Here is a 19,459-nt window from a genome sequence, read left to right as displayed (position 1 = left end):
GTTTGCAAAGAAAAAGGAAAGCATAATGTGTATTTAATCTTGCTTCAGAATATTAAAGAGAATCTTAACCTTTCAGAAGTCTCGTGATCACCTTAAAAAACTGACTATGTCGATAAGCTTCTTTATGTTCCAAGATGCTACATAAATTCTTTGTTTTGCATTCTTGGCTAAACATTTTGAAAGTATATTCATATTCTACATTTCAAGACCGTTTCCATTAAAGCAAAACTACTGACAGCACTTCAGTATTTTCTGCTGACAGGCAACTCTGCTTCTCTTCTAAGACACGTTGTATATCTCCCACATTTCTTCTTATAACCCAAGTTAGATGCCTGTAAGAAAAGCTGTCAATGGATGCTATATATATATACATATTTTTATATATATATATATTTTTTTTTTTCCAAAATGAAGAACGCACCACTATTCAGCAACTGGAGCTATAATTTTTGCATTATTTAACAATATTTTCTTTGTCTCAGGACACAAGCATACTAACAGGTACACAATGTCTCAAAAAGTATTGAGCAGCTTATAGGCTTTCAGAAAAATAAGGAGAAATAAGTACAATTCGATTACGCTTTATTTCCTTTTGGGTAAGTCTATAGATACCAGCCTCCGCCAGGAAGAACTCAAAGCCCTGTGTCCCTAGCTCATCACCTCCTGCAACATTTGCTTAGCAACACTGTAGATAAGGAATACACTGAAATTCAGATTTTACCGTTACTTTCCCATTCTGTTACACAACGCTGTAGCTTTTGTTTGCTTGTTTTTGATATTTACTTTACAAGTATATCTAAGTCTTTACCAAATGTTTTACATTTTCTATTTGAACTACACTTCTACAACAGCTTAAAGCCAGAACAATTTACTAAAGTTGATTTTCTTTTTTGCTGATATCCTATTGCTTTAATAAATTAGAATTTTATCAATGGAGGTAAAGTTTCAACAAATACACCAAAATCTTCTTAGCCTCTTCCCAAGTGAAGAGAAAGCCTCTTCCTTACTTAAACTATTTCAGCATGGATTTCATCAGCTGACTTCTGAAAGAATGTTCATCAGCACACCCAGCCCTTGCAACATGAGAAAGTAAACAGCTTCACGGACCAAGACTGGAAAGCAATCCTTTTCATTAAAATGGAAGAAAACAGCCAAACAATGATGTGGAAGGGGTAGGAGATATGGAGTGCATGGCAAAGCATAGTATCTGCTTACTTTTCAGTGAAACCATCCAGTTACTGATTTTGTTGTATAAATCTTGTACAACGGGAGACAGGAAATAGTTTCAATTTCTCTACATAACATTGTGTTTTTAAATGATTCCTATAAGCCATGACCAGGACCATTCTTTGCAGTTGGGCCACTCATTCTGAGCCCATCGGTGGGTGGCATTTCCCTCAGTTTTCAATTGCTTGCTACCATTTTCCTATCAGTGGCTTTTCTCTGACAGAAAATGAAAATACCAAGTCTAGTGCTCTCTTCAGACAAAGCATATACTGACACAAAACTCATCTTTTTCAAAATGGTACTGTAGCATGATCATTTCAAATTATTAAAATTGACTGGAGAGGCTACATTTTTAGAAACCTGAGTTTTTCTTCAGGTTAACTTAATTAAAAACAAAATGAATTTCTTGTGGAAAAAGGTTGTTCCCTTATCTGAAGGTCCGTATACTGAACTACTCCCACACACCACCATCCTTTTACAAATCATATTTTCTTACAGTTAAGATGCTGGAGTGGTTTCATATATCAGCATATGGGGCCAACTGTTGCTGTCTCATTTTAGCTGTCTTTTTTTTATTTATTTTTTTTTAATTCCAAAATCAGTATGGAAGCAACACACGATTACTTTGAAGTCTAGAAAGGGATTTTGTGGTTGCCTGCATTGCAAGCTATGAATCTTCATATCAAATTGTTTGCCACTAGCATTTCTCAACACAAGTTTCAAACATACTAAGACATACCTAGTGAGAACATTCAACATCCAACATGAAGAAATACAGTTGCAAGGTCAATAATTTACTTGATTGATTTCAATCTCACTAAGTGTTCTTGTACCAGATCAAAATTGGAGATATCTTATGCAATGGAGTTTGTAAAATATATTAGCTTAATAAAACAAACATTCTACTTGAACACTTTGTTACTTTCCTGCATGTGAATCTGCATTTCTGTGACATTATTCTAGCTCAATTCCTCCGACAGGGCTTAACATTAGGCTTTAAATGTGTTTCATGCAGTTCTGCATTTGCAGGCCAGGGACAAGAAGGATGACTGCTATCATTCTCTTTACAATAACAATCCATAAACTAGCAAATTCTATTCAGTGCATGCTATGCCACAGTTCCTCCATCTCTCTTCCTAGACCATTCACTATGCCAAAGCCACTTGCTGTGTGTACCTTCAGAAAGGCTGAAGAAGTCTTTGGGAATAGTTATGAGCTGCCTTATTTAAAGATACTGTAGGCAGGATTCAACTCCAGATTAAGAAACCTACATCCTGAAGTCTACATAATATCTGAGGTCTTATGACTATCAGTGGAGCTTAACAAGCTATTCAACTGCCCAGACAGTACTTGCTTTAAGGCAAACCCAAATACAAGAAGCACAAGAAATACTGCAACAGTTGAGAACTTTTATAAAAGACTCCAAAAGCAAAACCAATTCCCATAACAAAGCTGTTTTTCAAAGAGCTAGATGAGGAGGAGTGTTGTGGCTTCTTTAAGACATTCCATATCCTTCCAATTTCCCTAATTTCGTAAGTACTCAGCTGCAGAAGGGATATCACTCACTGTTCAGGCCAACAAAGCAATGCTTTTTCAGTAGTAGACTCCTAAAAGGAGGACGGATCCAGAGACAGTATATGAGAAAATTACTACAGCAATTTTATACAATGTCATTAATTTAAAGTTTTGTAGTTCAGAATGGTTGCTCAATGCAAGTATCTATAAATACATATGCAAAGGTAACCACAAATGGCGATTACTTCACATAATGTCTATCCCCAAAATCCCTAGAAAGGTAAATGCAAAATACCAAGCTAGTGACAGATACCCTTTTCATTTGCAAGCTTTTTCTTACCTCCCACATATATACATTGCTCTTAACTTGAGATCTTTTTTTCTTGTCACCAACAAAAGGCCCGAATTTCTTGCCTTTCAAAATTGATTTTGTTGCCCAGACACCTGAAAGGATACATATCAATAATTATAACAAATCTGACTGATCTGAAGAAAGTTCTTTTCACAACTCCTATTTCTTAAGATCATTATATGTGTCTGTCTCAGGTTGTGCAGCATTCTACAATATTAAGATCACAGCAAGGAAACTGAAGTTTACTAACAGGCATTCAAACAAACCTCACCCCCAAACTCCCTTCAGTCACATAAGGTTTAAGTATTTACCTGGTTTCATTCTTTGCTCATGGGCTACTGTAGCTCTGGAGACAAAAAAAATGACAATTTCCTTGTACTTCAGGTGATATCCAAAATACCATAAGACCATTACAAGTTTTATATAATGAAGTCGTAATTTCCAGCTGCTTCGCTGAGTAAACAAGTTAATAAAACAAAAAACTCTTTGCTTTCTCTGAAATAACATCAGACAAATAAAGCCCTCACAGAAGTTATGAAACTAAATAATACTATATTTTGAAGGAAAAGCATTTAAGATTGGTTACAATATGTGCATAAATTAGTTTACAATATTTAACTGAACTGAAAATGGACAGCTACACTTCACATTTTATAGCAAAGAAGCTACAAACAGATTGACAAATAATTGCTATTGGTTTTCTAGATTTCCCTAGCCCACCTCTCTTTCACCAACACATACAAAAAAAATGAATGTAAAGCAGCCAATAAATTTATGAATTACCTGCAGGTATGTAATGAGAGGTCTGTTTTGTTGTTGTTTTGTTTGTTTTATATATTTCAACAATATTTTGATGCTGACTTTGTCGTGAAAATGAAAAAGCATCCTAAAGATACCTTTGAAGTTACAGAAACATAAGTAGTTGAAGTTTTCTAGCATTTTTTCTCCTTCTACCTCACTTGAGTTCCAACGTAACATTCTCATTCAGACCATACCAGAACAGGTTCATACTAGAAAATATTAACTTTGCTCCAAGGAGTTTACAACCTGTTACTAACAGTAATGCATCCATAGTCAGGATATTCCTCAAACTATCAGCTTTCAACATCACGTATCCAGTCTGCAAATCTGACCTCCAAAGTTCTCCCAACTTAAACCCTGTTTTAAAAAAAGAAGTATTTTGCATACATTACAAAAACAATACTTCATTCCATATAGCAGCTTTCAAGTCTGCACTGATCTTCTTATAAATTTTATATATTGATTGGACAGTGAGACACAGCACTCTAAAGTGAGACAACAATAGGATAGCTGAAAAAAAACAAAAAAACACACAACTGATAAAAGTGCCATAAATTAAAGCAAACCAGTGAATTAGTTTACTTGTATTTCGTAACCTAATCTTTCTGCATCTTGATCCATTTTTGACTCAAAATGTGATGTTCCATAAACATAATTTTGGTCTGTTTGAGAAACTGTGTCAGAAGCAGACCACTCTTTCCAATGGAAATTGATTCAGATAAATGCTCTGGACATTCACCTCTACCCAGCATACAAGGACACCAAACTTTGACAGCATCTGTGCTTAATTTATGTGAGCTACTTTAAAAGTCTTCATTCTCTTTTCACAGTTTCGGCACTCACCAAGCCTTGTCTTGTCAACAGCAGATGGGAAGAGCCTCACATCCTCAGGAAGCCCCCTAAGCACATGCTCAGGTACATCAGCCAAGGTCTCCACAACCACAGTAGGTTCAGTTGTGTTCTACAAGTCAAAAAGCAGAAGGGCCACGACCATTAGCAAAAACAAACAAACAAAAAGCACAGCAGATGATCAACCCTTATGACCTAGTCCTGAGAGTGTTTACTTCTAATATTAGTCCTAAGAAAAGTTTCCAAATCACCATTTCAACTAGGATCCCCTCCATCAACATCCTAACTTGTAAGTATCCTTTGATCAGAACATTCAAGTTTTCACCATTATTCTCATAACCCTTGTTTATGCTTTAATGAAGAGCTCTAAGACCACCAGAGATGTAAAACACTGATAATTATGTCAGTTTCTGTAAGTATTCTTTTGCTTGAGTTAATAGATGTGTTTTGACTACAGTGAATAAATTTAACTGAAAGAGGTTTTGTATTTCTCATAGACCAATTTGCCATTTCATTCATTTTCCCTGGCTTGTCCTACAAAACATATTCAAAATTCCCCCTTAAGTTATTTGGGAAACATAGAAGTTATTTGGGAAACATAGAGCTACATGTATTTTATTTCTCTTGTCTGAATATAACTTACCTGACAGTCCTAGACAACTACACCTAAAGATGAACGAATGGGAATCACTGTGTTTTTATACCTTGGAAAACATCTATCCATAATATTAAATGTATGTAATGAAGCTCATTTTTTCAAGATATAACCTTCACATTGGTTCAGGGCTAGTGTTAAATCTTTGAAACTGCTCATTAATACGGTAATCTAAAATTCATCCATGAAACAGAAATACAGATCAAGTTTGAACTGCGCTATTTTTTGTGATCTATTATGCCATGAGAAACTACTGAGTTTATCATAGAGTTGTTCATAGAAACATTGCCTCAATTTTAGCATCTAGTTGTTATCACAAAGAAACTTCCAGTTCCTTAAACATTCTACAGAAGCATTACAATTACTTTGATTACACAAGGTAATTGTAAACAGTATTTTTAAATTCTGCTTTTAAACTTAAAAAAAAAAAAAAAAAAAAAAACATATGAAAACATACTAGCTCTTATGTAACCTGTCTGGAAAGTCTTGCCCAATTAAAAAGTCTCTGAAGGAGCTAGATGGATTTTCTCTTTAAAAATACACAGAGCTACTAACTAAATACAGACCTAATCTTTTCTAGAAATAAGCCTCAAAAAGACTTTTCATTATTTTATGTTTGAGCTATCTGCTGTGTCTTAAATATAATCTCTTCTGCTAGAAAATGATGCTGATCACTTCTGACAGACTAGGACATTTAAGAGCAACACAAGATGCTTTTAGCAAAAACCTTTGTCCAATGTGTACTTTTGGATTCTGAATAGTCTGAAGATGAGAAAAGTTACTAGAAATGTTTCAGGACAGGCACATCGTTTGTCCAGATTATACTGTAGAAGCATATTACTGGCAAAATAGCTAGAGGAAAATAAATTGCTGTGCTAAAATACACTTATTTGATTAAAACAGCATGCAGCAAAACAGCCAGAACAGAAGTAGAGGAGTTTTTTGTTTTTTGTTTTTTTTTTCCTACATAGAATAAAACTGTAAAAACCCCTAAAACAAGGGAGATAAAACATTAGCAACTGCATTCCATTACCCTCCCTCAACACCTAGACACTTGCCATCTGCAAATTTTGTTCCAAAATGCAGAAGAAATGTGGCTCGAATAAGTCTGCTGGAGCTAGCACAGCAGTTTCTCCATTAGCAGACTTCAGTAAAGGTTAGCAGAATCATGCAGGCTTGACTGGATCTACCTCGGATGTGTGACATGTAACTTAGCTTGATTACAATTGACAGCATTAATGAAAAGGATGACTGGAAAACACTTCTGTTTCAATAACCATCCTTTTCATTTTATATTTAACATAAATTACTGAATATCTGTCCATAAGAAGTACTGGTTACCTGTGACAAATAGCAAGAAAAACTAACTACTAAGAGCATGTCTATTAACAGAGACGCAACTCGTTAAATCGAGTTGATAAGTTATAAAAATATTTGTATGGAACACACAATTCAAAGCATTATTTTCTATGCATTTTTAAGATTCCTTCAATACTTTTAAATGAAAAAAGAGACACGCTGCAATTTTCCTGTGTACTCTAGTTTCATACTACCTGTGTTCACAGTGAACGCTAACTGGTCTCCCAGTTTAGAGCGTGAGGATGCCTTAAAGTTACAAAAGGGCAATTCCAGATCCAGAGCACTTCTGGTCTGAGGGTCCAGACCTGCTCATGCAACCATCCATTTTAATTTTTGGTCAATCATTTCCTAAACATGTGTATAAAGCTTTTAAACAGAGCAAATGCATAGAGAAAAGAACAAAGTAAAGCTTCAGTAGCAAAACTAACTTGCCTAGAAGCACACAAGTGATGATTTCTGAGATACAGGGCAAAGCCAAACATCAGCTACCCGCCACACTAAGGGTAATTTTGCATACATCAGTGATTCATTTCCTCTTTGCCTGGAACCATCACTTGATTTCTCAGCCCAATCAGTCTCAAAAAAAAAAAAAAAAAAATCTAAAATAATTTCTGGTATTGCTTTACTTGAACACCTCTCTCTTGCAAGAAAGGCCAAACAGAAATTTAAGGAGAAAACCATATTCAAAGTTCTGGAAAATGTATGTAGTTCACAAAAAATGAAAAGTTATTTATTTTACCTATTGAATCTAGAATATTGTAGTAAACAAATTACTCCAATGTATGTACTAAAATGGGAATTTGGGATACAACATCTGCTGTAAGCATGAATATGCCCTGCAGGTGGGCAGAGAGAAGCTTTCTTGCACATACTGGAGACCAGTAACACCCACGTATACCCCTCTGGTAGAACAGCTGACACACTAAAACTTGTAATGTACCTCATAGAGCTACTACTGGCTCTACTGTTATCCTCCTCCTGCTTTATTTACAACCTACAAATGTGCCATTTCACTCCAAAGACCAGTCTTAAAGTATCTGCATGTCAAGCTTACTGCTCTCTTTAAAGACAATAATGGGTATTAAATAATGTAATAGTTATTTCTGTATCCTATTCCTAAATAATCCAGCAGTTCAGAACACTTAACCAGCATCCTGCCATTAATACAAAGAGTTTTATGAGATTTTATACTAAAGCTGGAAAGGTAATAGAAAGCTAATAAATGATTTATGAATGTTTGATAAGAGATTAGCTTAATGTCCATGTTATGGAATCTACAAGGATCAGTAGGCTGCTTATAATAATAATATTCATATCACTATTCACATGATTTATAATAGCAAGTGTTACATCTGTCATAGACAACTAGCACTTTGTTACCTAATTGTAGTTAACAAAACACCCATTCCTGATTAAAATTACCAGAACTTCAAAGTTACAAGGATGTACAATATCCCATAAAATCAGTCCCTGTTACTGTGGAATTGTGTCGGTGAGAACAAGGCATATGTTGAACTTCATGCAACAGCCCTAAAAATAAAAAATATCTGCCCTTCGACATTGAACTTTGATCCTTCTGGTCAGCCACAAATCCTGGTGGTGATGGCAACAGCTCCTCGAATAGGAAGGCTGTCGTATTTAAGTTCTGGAGAAACTGCAGGCGGTGTTAAATAACAACACTAAATTGGGCAATACTACAGCTGTTCAAGTAGACCCTGACTTTCTAGAAATGATCTTTGCATTTACACGCAGCCATGAAGCGGAGATATGATAGCAGTCTCCATATACTGAGTAACACTCAGGATTTTCCCCCGACCACTTATGAAATGCTATGCTGAAAGCTTACTGGAAATAGATTTTAAAATGCATCTCTATATGCTACCAAAATTAACATTTTTATCTCTAAAGCACAACAGATGAAGCTTCCCAACCTCTTCTACTTCGCATCTACTCTTTGCAAGGGTGCTCAGTACGGCAAGTATTCTCCTTTACATTTTTAAGTGTGAGTTGCTGAGTTACAAGAGTAGATCTTCTGCCAGCTTTCTTCAACAACAACAGCAAGAAAAATGGTAAAACTGGAGTTACAGCAATGTTATTCTATTGCTGCCTTGGTAAGCCCTAACAGCTGCACAGACACATCCTCGAGAGCTATTTGTAGGGGAGAAAGACCCCGAAATTGGAAACTATGGAAGGAACAGAATGCCAGAAATCCCTTCTCATCCACAAGGGTGAGGAGACTGGGGAAAAGAGATCCTTATTCTTTAGTTATAGTAGCTGAAAGTCTATTCAAGGCAGAACAAAGTTTTATTTCATTTTATTTTGCTCTACTTCATTTTATTTTGCTCTTCAAACAGCCATAGAGAAAAAATAGGGATGAAAGAAGTCTGATTCAGACATCTGTTAGCCTTGAACTGATATGCATAAGTCCACATCTCGGCAGACAAAAAAGAAACTCGCTCTTCTCAGCGTATCAAACGAAGAAGCCTAAATATTCTTCCAGTACATTACCCCATGACTTGAGGAGAACAGCCAGCTTATTTTTTTCATGGTGGTTTCTAACAAATTACATGTAGGCATAGATGAGGGAGACTGCAGAGAATGAACAAGACAGCTACCAGAACAATTCATTTTAAGCTTCAGACTAACAAAAATGTTTTTTTACAACCATAGGTAGATGAACAGTTAAAAAACTCAAGCCTACAAAATAATCTGATCAAAAAACTTTAAAAATCAGACTCACCTAATTTAGACATCTATATCCTCTGATCTATCAGACATTTCTTAATAGTGATACCTTCTTTCAGCCACAAATATTCCAAAACTGTTCTACCATTGAAGAAATTTGTTCGCAACTTGATTTAACATCTACCTACCTAAGTCAAATTAGCTGTTATGTTCAGAGAACACAGCACCCCGACCCACTCTGCACCTGTTACATCGATGGATTTCACAAGCACCAGAAAATTGGAAATGGCCTAGTATACAACACCACATTTCACACCTCAAACAAACATTAATAAGTAACCAAATACTATATGGTAAAATAAACAATTTACTTCAGTCAAATCAGTGCAACATGATTTTATTTGCAATTTATATGTGGTTATTTAAAGCGCTTTCCAGATCAAAATTTGTCCCCAAGGAACGTCTGTCTACCAAATGAAGAAATACCAGGATTTCAATTGCTTTTCCAGCAACACTTAATCACATTTAAATAGTTTTGTCTATTAAAAAGTTCACCTTTCCGTAAGGATAGTGTACTGCGGAATATCCTGCAGTCAGCTTCTGCACTGAACTGCAGTCCTCATAGGGTATTTTTCCCACTCCTGCCAACAATCCTGTTGCAATTTTGAATATATAAGCACAGGGAGCTTGTTTCCCTTTTAAATTTGCTACCCTGAAGTTCATTACACATATTACATTGTTACCATGCAAACTAGCAAGGGTGAAGAGACCTGAGAACAGCACAAAAAAAATCATCCGAGGGCTGAAGGTGCACCTTAACCGAAGCTTGTTTCCTCCATTTGCATCAATTCAGAGTCCAGTCACTCCGACAGTAACTTTCAGCACTTAAGCAATTTTTATGTCACTTTGAATAGAATTGTACCTACGGCCCCTCCACAGGTTAGGCTGTAGTGTTACAGGCAGTACCTAAGCCAGGCAGAAACAGGATCTGCTACAAGACATTCACAGATCAGATTGGAGCCAAAAAAAAATCATGCTGAAGGACGTGACGAATGACAAACATTCAGTTAGTGCCATGTTTTGGTGGAAAGGGGACTGAGATACATGAAAGGATAAATGAAAGGATGCCACTGAAGAAAGAGACATGACAAAAGAGTTAGAAAAGAGTTGTGAAAAGGAAAGGAATAGCCTAAGGAAGATGATCAGGGAGGTCAGAAGCAGAAAGTTCTCTGCTTGTCCCAAAGTCCTGCCTAAGTCCATTGGCAACAGTTTTACTGCACGTGCTTGAAGATTAAAGATGTATTAGAAATAGTTGAAATTATCATTTAAGCAATTCCAATGGAGCGGGAGGAAGGGCGTTTTACTACAAGTACAGGTGTCATTTATTTAACAAATGGTGAAGGTATGAGGTAACTGCCCATGCAGTACTCCAGGTAACACACGACTTTTTCCCTACTGCATGTCAGACTGCACTAACATAGAGTAAGTGCTGCTGACCAATAACCCATGGTTACTTGTTTTTTTGTTTGTTCTTTTAAATAAACTATTCAGAGTATTCTGATGCAGTTCACATACTGAATAAAGATGTCTTTTTAAAAACAGAGAATGCATGCCATCGATCCTGATACACCAAATTTCCAAGGAATGCAAAAAATATTCATTTAAACAACTGCATTTTTAAAAGCTATTTTTCTCCTTACTGCAAGGAGAAGGCAATATCAATTTATGCCAAGGTTTTTCTTCATTATAAGCAAACTAGCAGTGCTTTCACACAAACAAAGTTCACAATAGCCTAGTTAGTTTCAGGGTCACTGAAGTCACACCAAAAGCAAAGATAAGCAGAATGAAAGAAATACCAGAACAGAGCACTTGAGAGATGTTTGGCATCAGGCATCAAAGACATTTCATATACAGACCTGGCACTACAACTTGTCAACAGTGAATGAAATGACAAGGGCACTGCAAGAAAAAAAAGGGTTCATGCTAAATACACACTTAATATGAATGGTAATTGAACAATAAAAAGCCACATGAGCTCTGTACACTTTGGAAACTAAATGTGAAAGGCAGAGATGCCAAGAAGGACTCTGAGCTATTGTAACTACCCCCAGAGGCAGGGTCACCTCCTAATTTAACTGTAAGATGACACACAGCACAGCACTGCAGTAGCAGCCCCAGTAATAAAGAGGAAAACTTTGTTTTCACACAGTGCAGAAGTTTTACTTAATTCTACAAACATATCAGTGTTGGTGGAATGGGGGACACAAATGGGAAGGAAACAGCTGCTGATAACAGTTAAAGATTACAATCTAGAGCTTTCAGAGTTTTAGCAGAATCCAAAGCTTATCAGAACAAGTGATAAAGCAGAACTATTACTCGAGGAGAACTGTAAGTTTGCTTTATGCCACTGAGATGGCATATAATAAATTTTACAGGTGAAATAACTTCAAGTCTCAATAGAAATCAATTGTGAAGCGATTGTTATCCTAGCTACCCCAAACTAAACTAGTGTCTCAATGTGTTCTAATATGCATTATAGATCACGCAAACAGCACTTCTATTGATGTGTACATATAATACAAATATGCACTCTCTACAATACATATTGGAAGACTAATAGATATCATATTTTGCTTTTTAGTGTTTTGTTGTTGTTGTGTTTTTCTTCTTCTTTAAATCAGATGAAAAAAGCAACTGGAAACATCCCACCACCCAACTCCATACTGTAATTAATTTATTTGCTCTTCTGTCACTTTAGTGGGAGAGTATACTTCAGCAAAGTGCTAATTGTACTCAATGCTGATGATCAATTAAAGGCTTAAGGGCAATAAAAGCACTCATTAGAAACAGGCAATGAAAAAAGTAGACAAAGCATTTTGCATCACTGTGTACCATGGCTTTTTCTGGCTCGGAAAACAAGAAGCTTCTGTACATAGTCATCTTTTTAGCAAATTAAAAAATAGCGTTCCTTCAGTGTAACATCTTATGTTCACATTCCCATGCCAAAGGGACTTTGTAACATCATCCAAACAGAGAAGTGCTTATGAGAAAAACTGAAGCCAACATTTACTTGTTCTGTAACAAACACATTAAAATCCCTACTTGGACAGACAAATAAAAAAATAAATAAAATCACATCCATTTGGCACTGATTAAAACAACACCCTCCAGAGCACTCAGGATATTCTTACATCCATATAGCAGAGAATGCATTGCAAAGGCAACGTGCTTTCCCCGCCTTTTCACTTGGTTCTAGAAAAGAGAAGTGTGAAATGTCCCGATCAATCAATTTCCATGACAGATTCTGTTCCCTGCATGTTTGAAATAGTAAAGTGGTTTAAACAGGTAAAAAAATGGAATCCTTTAATTTTCAAACCACTTTTATAAGGAGCTGAATTATTATCAAAAGCCTCAGGCTGAAGTAAACTTCTTTTTTTTGGAGAGGCGTTCTCATAAGATGTGCCAGCCATAATAACTTATATGTAGCTAAAGGGGATTCACAAACAAAAAACTAAAATCCATGAAATAAGTCTCACAAGCACGCACACTGTGGAAAGGAGGATCATGAGCTTAGATGACACTGAAGATTTTTAGGAACATTTTTTGTGGATGATTTAGTTATTAAAAATTAGCTGTTCTAACATCTAAGTAAAGTATTTTGATGAAGTCTTGCAGTTAAACTCACCTGATTCATTTTGAATTCCTGTTGTGTTCTGAAAAGACACACACAACAAAGAAACTCCTTTGATTACATGAGCCCTAAAAAGAAAAACAGACAATTGTAATACACACCTACCTACAAATTTACATTGAATTGAAAGTGCACACAGACCTGTAGTTTCTCTTCCTAAAGGACTGTTCCCAAAGCAGCATATTGCTTTATACAAAATCTGCTCCGAGATAACGTTTTGTTATTTTAGCTTAAAACTTATATGAATAATGCAAAGACGGATATCTATCATTTATCTAAATTTTAAAATAAGATGCAGAAGAAATGTGCTCAAATAGGATCATTTTGTTTGTTTTCAAAATCAACTTAGCTTGTTCAACATGGATTTCTTCAGCATTTAAGGTCTTTCATATTACTTTGATATTAAGTGTTTTTAAGATCAACAAGATGCATGCATTTGAGTCTTTACTCTCCAATATTAGAAGCAGGAAATTCTTCATTCAGATAAGCCTTTCATTAAGATATTTTATTATGCTAACATTTGGCTTTCTTGTTTAACTGAAGCATGAGACTTCAAAAAGATTTTCACCAAAAATTGCTGGTTCAAGGAGGCATTAAATTTGGGAACTCTTAACACAAAATTGATCAGAATAATGTTATAACTGAGAGTTTAGTGTATCAACTCACCTTTTATTTTTCCCTTCAATGCATAAACAAAAGCATTATTGCAATTACACTGTAAAACACCATCCTGGTGTCATACAAGACTTTCAATGAATTAACAATATCCTTTTTGGAGGTTAACTGGTGCTTAAGCATTTAGAGCATTTTATTCAAGTACTGCTATTTCTTTAGTGTTGTGTTTTTTGTTTTTTTGTTTTTTAATATATATATAACAATCATTAAATGATTTAAAATTTATTCAAGCAAGATATCCTCCAAGTAAATTTCATCTAATCCTTCACATCTTTGCACATAAGAGTTGTTAATGCTGTGTAACAACAAGGGAAATACCACCAAGTTTCATACAAAGATTGCATTGCTTAAACAACTCATAAAACAAGGACAGATTTCCTTGAAAAGGGTGTTTCTATTGTGTACAGCTCCTCTGGGATTAGCTACTTTTGTCCTGATATTTCTGTACTCTACTTGTCTTTAGCCAAACAGCTGAAACATCTGAAGTTCGGGTCCAGCTCTGCAGCTTGTTCTGTGGGCTCTGCCAGCAGAGACCAGGCAGGGACAGGAGTCCCGCACCAACTGCTTTTAGCCACCTGGAGAAAAGCACCACTTGGGGAGCACACTGCAGCTACTTCCTAACCTATTTCAGCACATCAAACTCAAACCGATTCCCAGGAACGACACATCCCCAGCATTTCATTTGCTAAAATACTCCCCAATGCTGATGGAGAACACAGCCAACACCAAGAAGCTACTGAACAAGTAGAGCATGCCACGGGTTTCGTTACGATTTATGGTGACTCCTGAGATCATTCGACCCTGCCACAATAAGGTCTCTTTGTCTCCAGCCTCTCACGCCGGAGCGCAGTTGTTCCTCACACATCTTCCACATGCCACTGACTTCCCGCAGCCTTAGCCGACAGCTTAACTCCTCTTCCCTCCAGACAACTACAGCTTCTACTTCAGACATTTTTACTCAAATGCTTTGGACAAATGGTTTGTGAAATGCGATCTGCAGGCTGCCTGTCACCTGCCCAAAGCTGCCGTGGCACATGGAAGTGCCGAGGAGATGAAAAGCAACGCTGGAGCCGGTACAAACTTGTGGACATCTCGGTACGGAAAAACACTGCTCTCTTTTATTCACTGCTCGTTTGGGTGGTACCTGCTTAACGTCAATCTGTCAATGAGGTTATTTTGGATAGCAAGAGAGGCATCAAGCATTTCCTAGAGTGAAAAATGCTTTATTTTTGGTAAAAAACATCTGCTTTTCTCTACGCTTGGTGAGAAAACTAAAACTGATTAATCGCAGATAGACAACGCAAGAATATTTTCTTAACACAATTTCACAGCGCAGCCTGGTGCACTACTGAGGCTGTAGCACACGAGGTTATGTGGTAGGTGTCTCCAGCTGCCTACGTCTTCCTTTTCTCCGCCCTTGCGCTGCAGCTTAGCGGAGCGGTGCCCATCCTCTGTCAGAACCATCTATCATGGCTCTGGAAACTGATTTAGAAAACCTACTGGAAGATGTGCCCAGATGTTACGCTGCAGTAACCAGTCACCTTGAAGTATATGCGCGATTTTCAACACTGAATAAACCAGGAGGACTTTTAACTCAGAACTCTAGGTACGTAAAACTGACCAGATTTAAAGCACTGGCTTGCAGAGGCAAATATCCATCAGCATCACTGCTCAGTCACTAAACGTAAAGAATGAGAGGCAACAAGTATGAGGGGGGGATGTTCCTAGTGTGACTTATTAGAGAAATGCCAAAAAACTTTTTAAAAAGGTTAATTTTATTTCAAAAATGTTGTTTTATTTGAGCAGTAAAAATATACTTTTTTATATACTAATTCAATATTATTTTGCTTAGAATTAAGTTTTCAAAAAGAACCAAAAACAAGATTTTATTTTTTTTTGAACCGGCTGGATCCAAACCTCTGACAGGTATTTCAAACTTGCAAAGCTTAAAATACTGCTGTATTTGAATGTATACCTAACACAGTTATGTTTCATAACAGACTGTACTACTCTACACTCTTTCAGCTACAAGTTACCAAAGGAATCAGTTCATCAAAAAAAATACAATCAGACGAGAAATGAAAGCTACAGTAGAACAGAAGCTGCAACAGCTATTTATAAAAGTACTAATTTAAAGCACACATTTCACCTTTGCATTTTATGCCTGCAGTTCTGACAAGTTACCTGAGCTCTAGAACTCAAAAGCTCTCTGAAAAGGTCTTCACTTTTTTCCACTTTTTTTTTTTCCCTTTTTTATTTGTTTCTGTAAACAACACACACAACTGTTTGGAAAGATTAATTGCACTGGAAGAAAATAGAATCTACATACAGACTGATCCATAGTCACTATTCCTCCTTGGATAAAAAAAAAAAAAAAAAAGACATCTGCAAAGAAAACAAACCATTTGCAACACTAAGTTTTGTCTTTAACCTCTCGTTCAACAAAAAGAAGAAAATATGGACCAAATTCTACAACTGCTGCCCAAATACCAGCTCCCTGCATGACCGATGGCTACCAAGCAGGTGGCTGCAAGCAGGAACAGGCTGCCAGTGCACACATTAATGGCTTATCAGCCACTCATACAGTCTAGTCCAACACACGGTTTCCTCGAAAAGCCCCGAAGGAAGCAACGCTGCACTGATTTGTAGTCACAGCAACTGCAGGACGCTGCACCCAGAGGAGCCAGGATGACCACAATGAACCAGTTTTTAAGTTTGCAATAGACTGCAACTGTGTCAGTACTTTGAAGTCACATCACCAGCTATGTCAAGTACAGGTAAAAACTGTTTTGAACCTTTTCTCCAAACTTAACAGCAACGCAGACACGTATCTACCAGTCAAAGCCCAGAATATTATTAAAGCCTATCACAGTAAACCTTGAACATTCACTGAACTACTGCAGAAAAGGTAAATAAAGGTTTGGTTCTATGCCAAACATGAAATGCACTCGCCAGTAATTTGAATTGTTAAAGTTTCCAGAAAACATTGACATAAATATTGTAATATTTATATAACTATTGTAATATTTATGTCAAACCACTACGTACTGCTGCATCCCGTGAGTAGAAAATTCCTAGGCACTTTCACACGATATTGAAGCAACTGAGAAACAAACAAAAGAAAGATTTACTACGCTCTATAATCTTAGTCTCAGAAAAGTTTATTTAGAAAGTCTCATCATTAAGCAACAAGTTATTTAGATGAGAATATACAAAGCTTTCTTATTTGAGGAAACACTGAGCACTCTAAAACAAAACATTTGAAACAAAAAATTTGACCTTGCTTCTGAGTTCTACATTCAAGGAATTTTAAATATTCCCATATGGGAAAAAAAAAAAAAAAAAAAAAAAAAAAAAAAAAAAAAAGCTTACTTGGAATAAATGTTGCACTTAAAAGCAAGCAATTTTATAGAAAACCAGCATTACAGATCCCCAATCCCCCAAAAGTCAGGTGGTACTTCTAGCAATCAATAGGTTATACCAACTGGTCTATCGTCTGATTTTCTAAGCCATATTTATCACATCTGTAAGCATATGATTTTATTTTATTTTTTAAACCCAGAATAAGAGACTACTTCAAAAGAGAACATTGCTTCCAATTCAGAGAAAGGAAAAAAAAAGAAACAGGCCTAAAAGCATCAATCCAATTTTGGAAGCTGCAAATGGGACATGCATTACATCACTGCCCCGGTAAAAACATGTTCTTTACAAAACAGGCATAAAACTTGAAAGGCTCAACAGCCTGCCTTCTTACTGAGCAGGGGCTCGGGCTGGAATGACGTTGCACAGCGTTGAAAACTCTTTTTCTTTGTCTTGGTTTTTAGTTGCAGCATATGAAAGATTTAAAACAAAAAACCCGCACACAATAAGGCATTTACATTGTTTTGCAGTTCGATACTGAGTTACTGTTTCACCTAATACATTGAAAAACTGGGTATTACAGCTTCCAAAAGTTTAAGTTTGTTAGCTCTGAAAGATTAAAAACCATGGATTTGATAGAAACAACCAGCACTATCTACAGGCACTTAATTGCCACGACAGTTTCAATTACTGTAGACTGTCATGAAAAACAGAGAAAAGCGGGCAAGTAACGATTAAAACATTAAAATCTGTTGCCTCTTGAAAAAAGAAAAAAAAAAAAAAAGCTTTGCTTACTGCTATGCAAAAACCAAGCTGTTATACCTTAAGAGGGTTTATTTAGATAGCCACACCAAGAAATCAGCAGCAGAAAACCAAACCCCAAGTTCTTCACCTTCATGCACATTTTTCTAGAAAATCATTTCTTCCTCATGGCAGAATTAAACAGCAAGGAAGCAGAAGAAGCAACAGAAGGTATCAGACACTAAGAACTGCAAGTACCCAGAAATATCACTCAATCTTCAGACAGAAATACACCTTTTCATTCTACTCACAAAGGCAGTACATTCAAATGACAATTTTCTCAGACCAGCACACTGCGGATTTACCAGTACGTGGAATAGCCTGTTTCAGTTGTGTCTTCTAACGATATAGGATTGTCTCTCACATCTGTCTATAAGCATGTTTACACAGAGGCAAAGCAATATTTTTCAGCTAGGAATATGATCAGAAAATACACATTGGCAGAGGAAACAATTTCATTTGGGTGGGAAGGCATTAAGGAGCAGGATCACACCTGCCCTTTCACGTGCCAAGAAATACAACGTGAAATACATCGCAGTGCTTTTAAAATCTCTCCATACTCGCCAAGACTACGTGTGGTTCAAAGATTCTTCCCAATAGTCTGATTGAAGTTGAAATAAACATACCCAAGGTGAAGAGCAATGAACTAAAATAAAAGGAATATTTTCAAGACGTTTTTTTTTTTTTTATCACGTACCATGGCCGTGGAAAACGCCGCCAAACTACGGTGTTCCTACTGAAAGATTGCCATGTATTAAGAGCTAGTAAACTAAAAGGATTTTGCAATGGTAAGACACTAGTACGTATGTTAATAGTACAGCAAATGTAATCATGTACAGGACTAAAAAATTTGGCTGAATTACAGAACACTAAAAATTATGAAACTATAAATCAAAAGGGGATAGCATGTAACACAACTCCACCTCGGCAAGAATTAAGCATGGAGGCTCTGCTAACTACAAAGACTGAAGAAAGGCTCACAAGGAAATATAAAGAAAAAGCTTTGCCAACGCAGGTATTCAACATGCATGAGTTTATAAACCCCAGATGTTTATAAATCCCCGGCAAAAAAAAAAGAGCAGTCTCCTGTCTTCACAAGTAAGCAAATGACTCATGATGAAAAGGGTACTGTGCTCTTGCTACCAGCCACAGCCTAGGTTTTCTTTTTCTTTCTTTCCCCTAGTTGAGACTCTCATTTGAAGGTATGGCAGGCACGCTGCAAGGGAGCTCGTGGCTGCAGACAGCCATACACAAACACATTACCACAACCGTCATCTCTAAATCTCCCTGAACTTCTGTTTTTAACGGATTGGCACCTAGTGCTGGACAATATTTAAATCTTTTTACGTCCTGTCACCTTTTTCACCCTTAAAGATCAAAGTCTTTGTATAAAACACTGAAACAGGCACAATGCTCAATGCTGCACTGAACAAAGGATGCCAAAAGCCACTTGAGTTTTAAAGGAAAGCTGTCGTTGACTTTGATTTTC

The 19,459-nt window shown here is 36.5% G+C and overlaps 1 protein-coding gene across 8 annotated transcripts in view; it reads right to left on the bottom strand.

Moving 5' to 3' along the window:
- PRDM2 (PR/SET domain 2) overlaps positions 1-19,459 on the bottom strand; it is a 70,961-nt gene that overhangs the window by 49,903 nt on the left and 1,599 nt on the right. For 5 of the 8 annotated variants that reach the window (XR_003492307.2, XM_027443323.2, XM_027443324.3 and 2 more), the window contains exons 2-4: positions 13,129-13,202; positions 4,739-4,856; positions 3,083-3,186 (exon numbers count right to left, since the gene is read on the bottom strand). Coding sequence is in view for 7 of the 8 variants with exons in the window: in XM_027443323.2 (XP_027299124.1) it covers positions 3,083-3,186; positions 4,739-4,856; positions 13,129-13,137 (231 nt within the window). In the remaining variant the exon portion in view is untranslated. Of the gene's footprint in view, positions 1-3,082; positions 3,187-3,405; positions 3,441-4,738; positions 4,857-11,359; positions 11,403-13,128; positions 13,203-19,459 lie in introns of all 8 variants that reach the window. The other 3 variants (XM_027443326.2, XM_027443328.2, XM_027443329.3) reach the window with 3 other exon arrangements.

Source organism: Anas platyrhynchos, chromosome 22 (assembly GCF_047663525.1).
Source record: "Anas platyrhynchos isolate ZD024472 breed Pekin duck chromosome 22, IASCAAS_PekinDuck_T2T, whole genome shotgun sequence".
NCBI lineage: Eukaryota > Metazoa > Chordata > Aves > Anseriformes > Anatidae > Anas > Anas platyrhynchos.
Note: the sequence above shows the minus strand (reverse complement) of the source record. Positions and strands in the feature narration are given on the sequence as shown.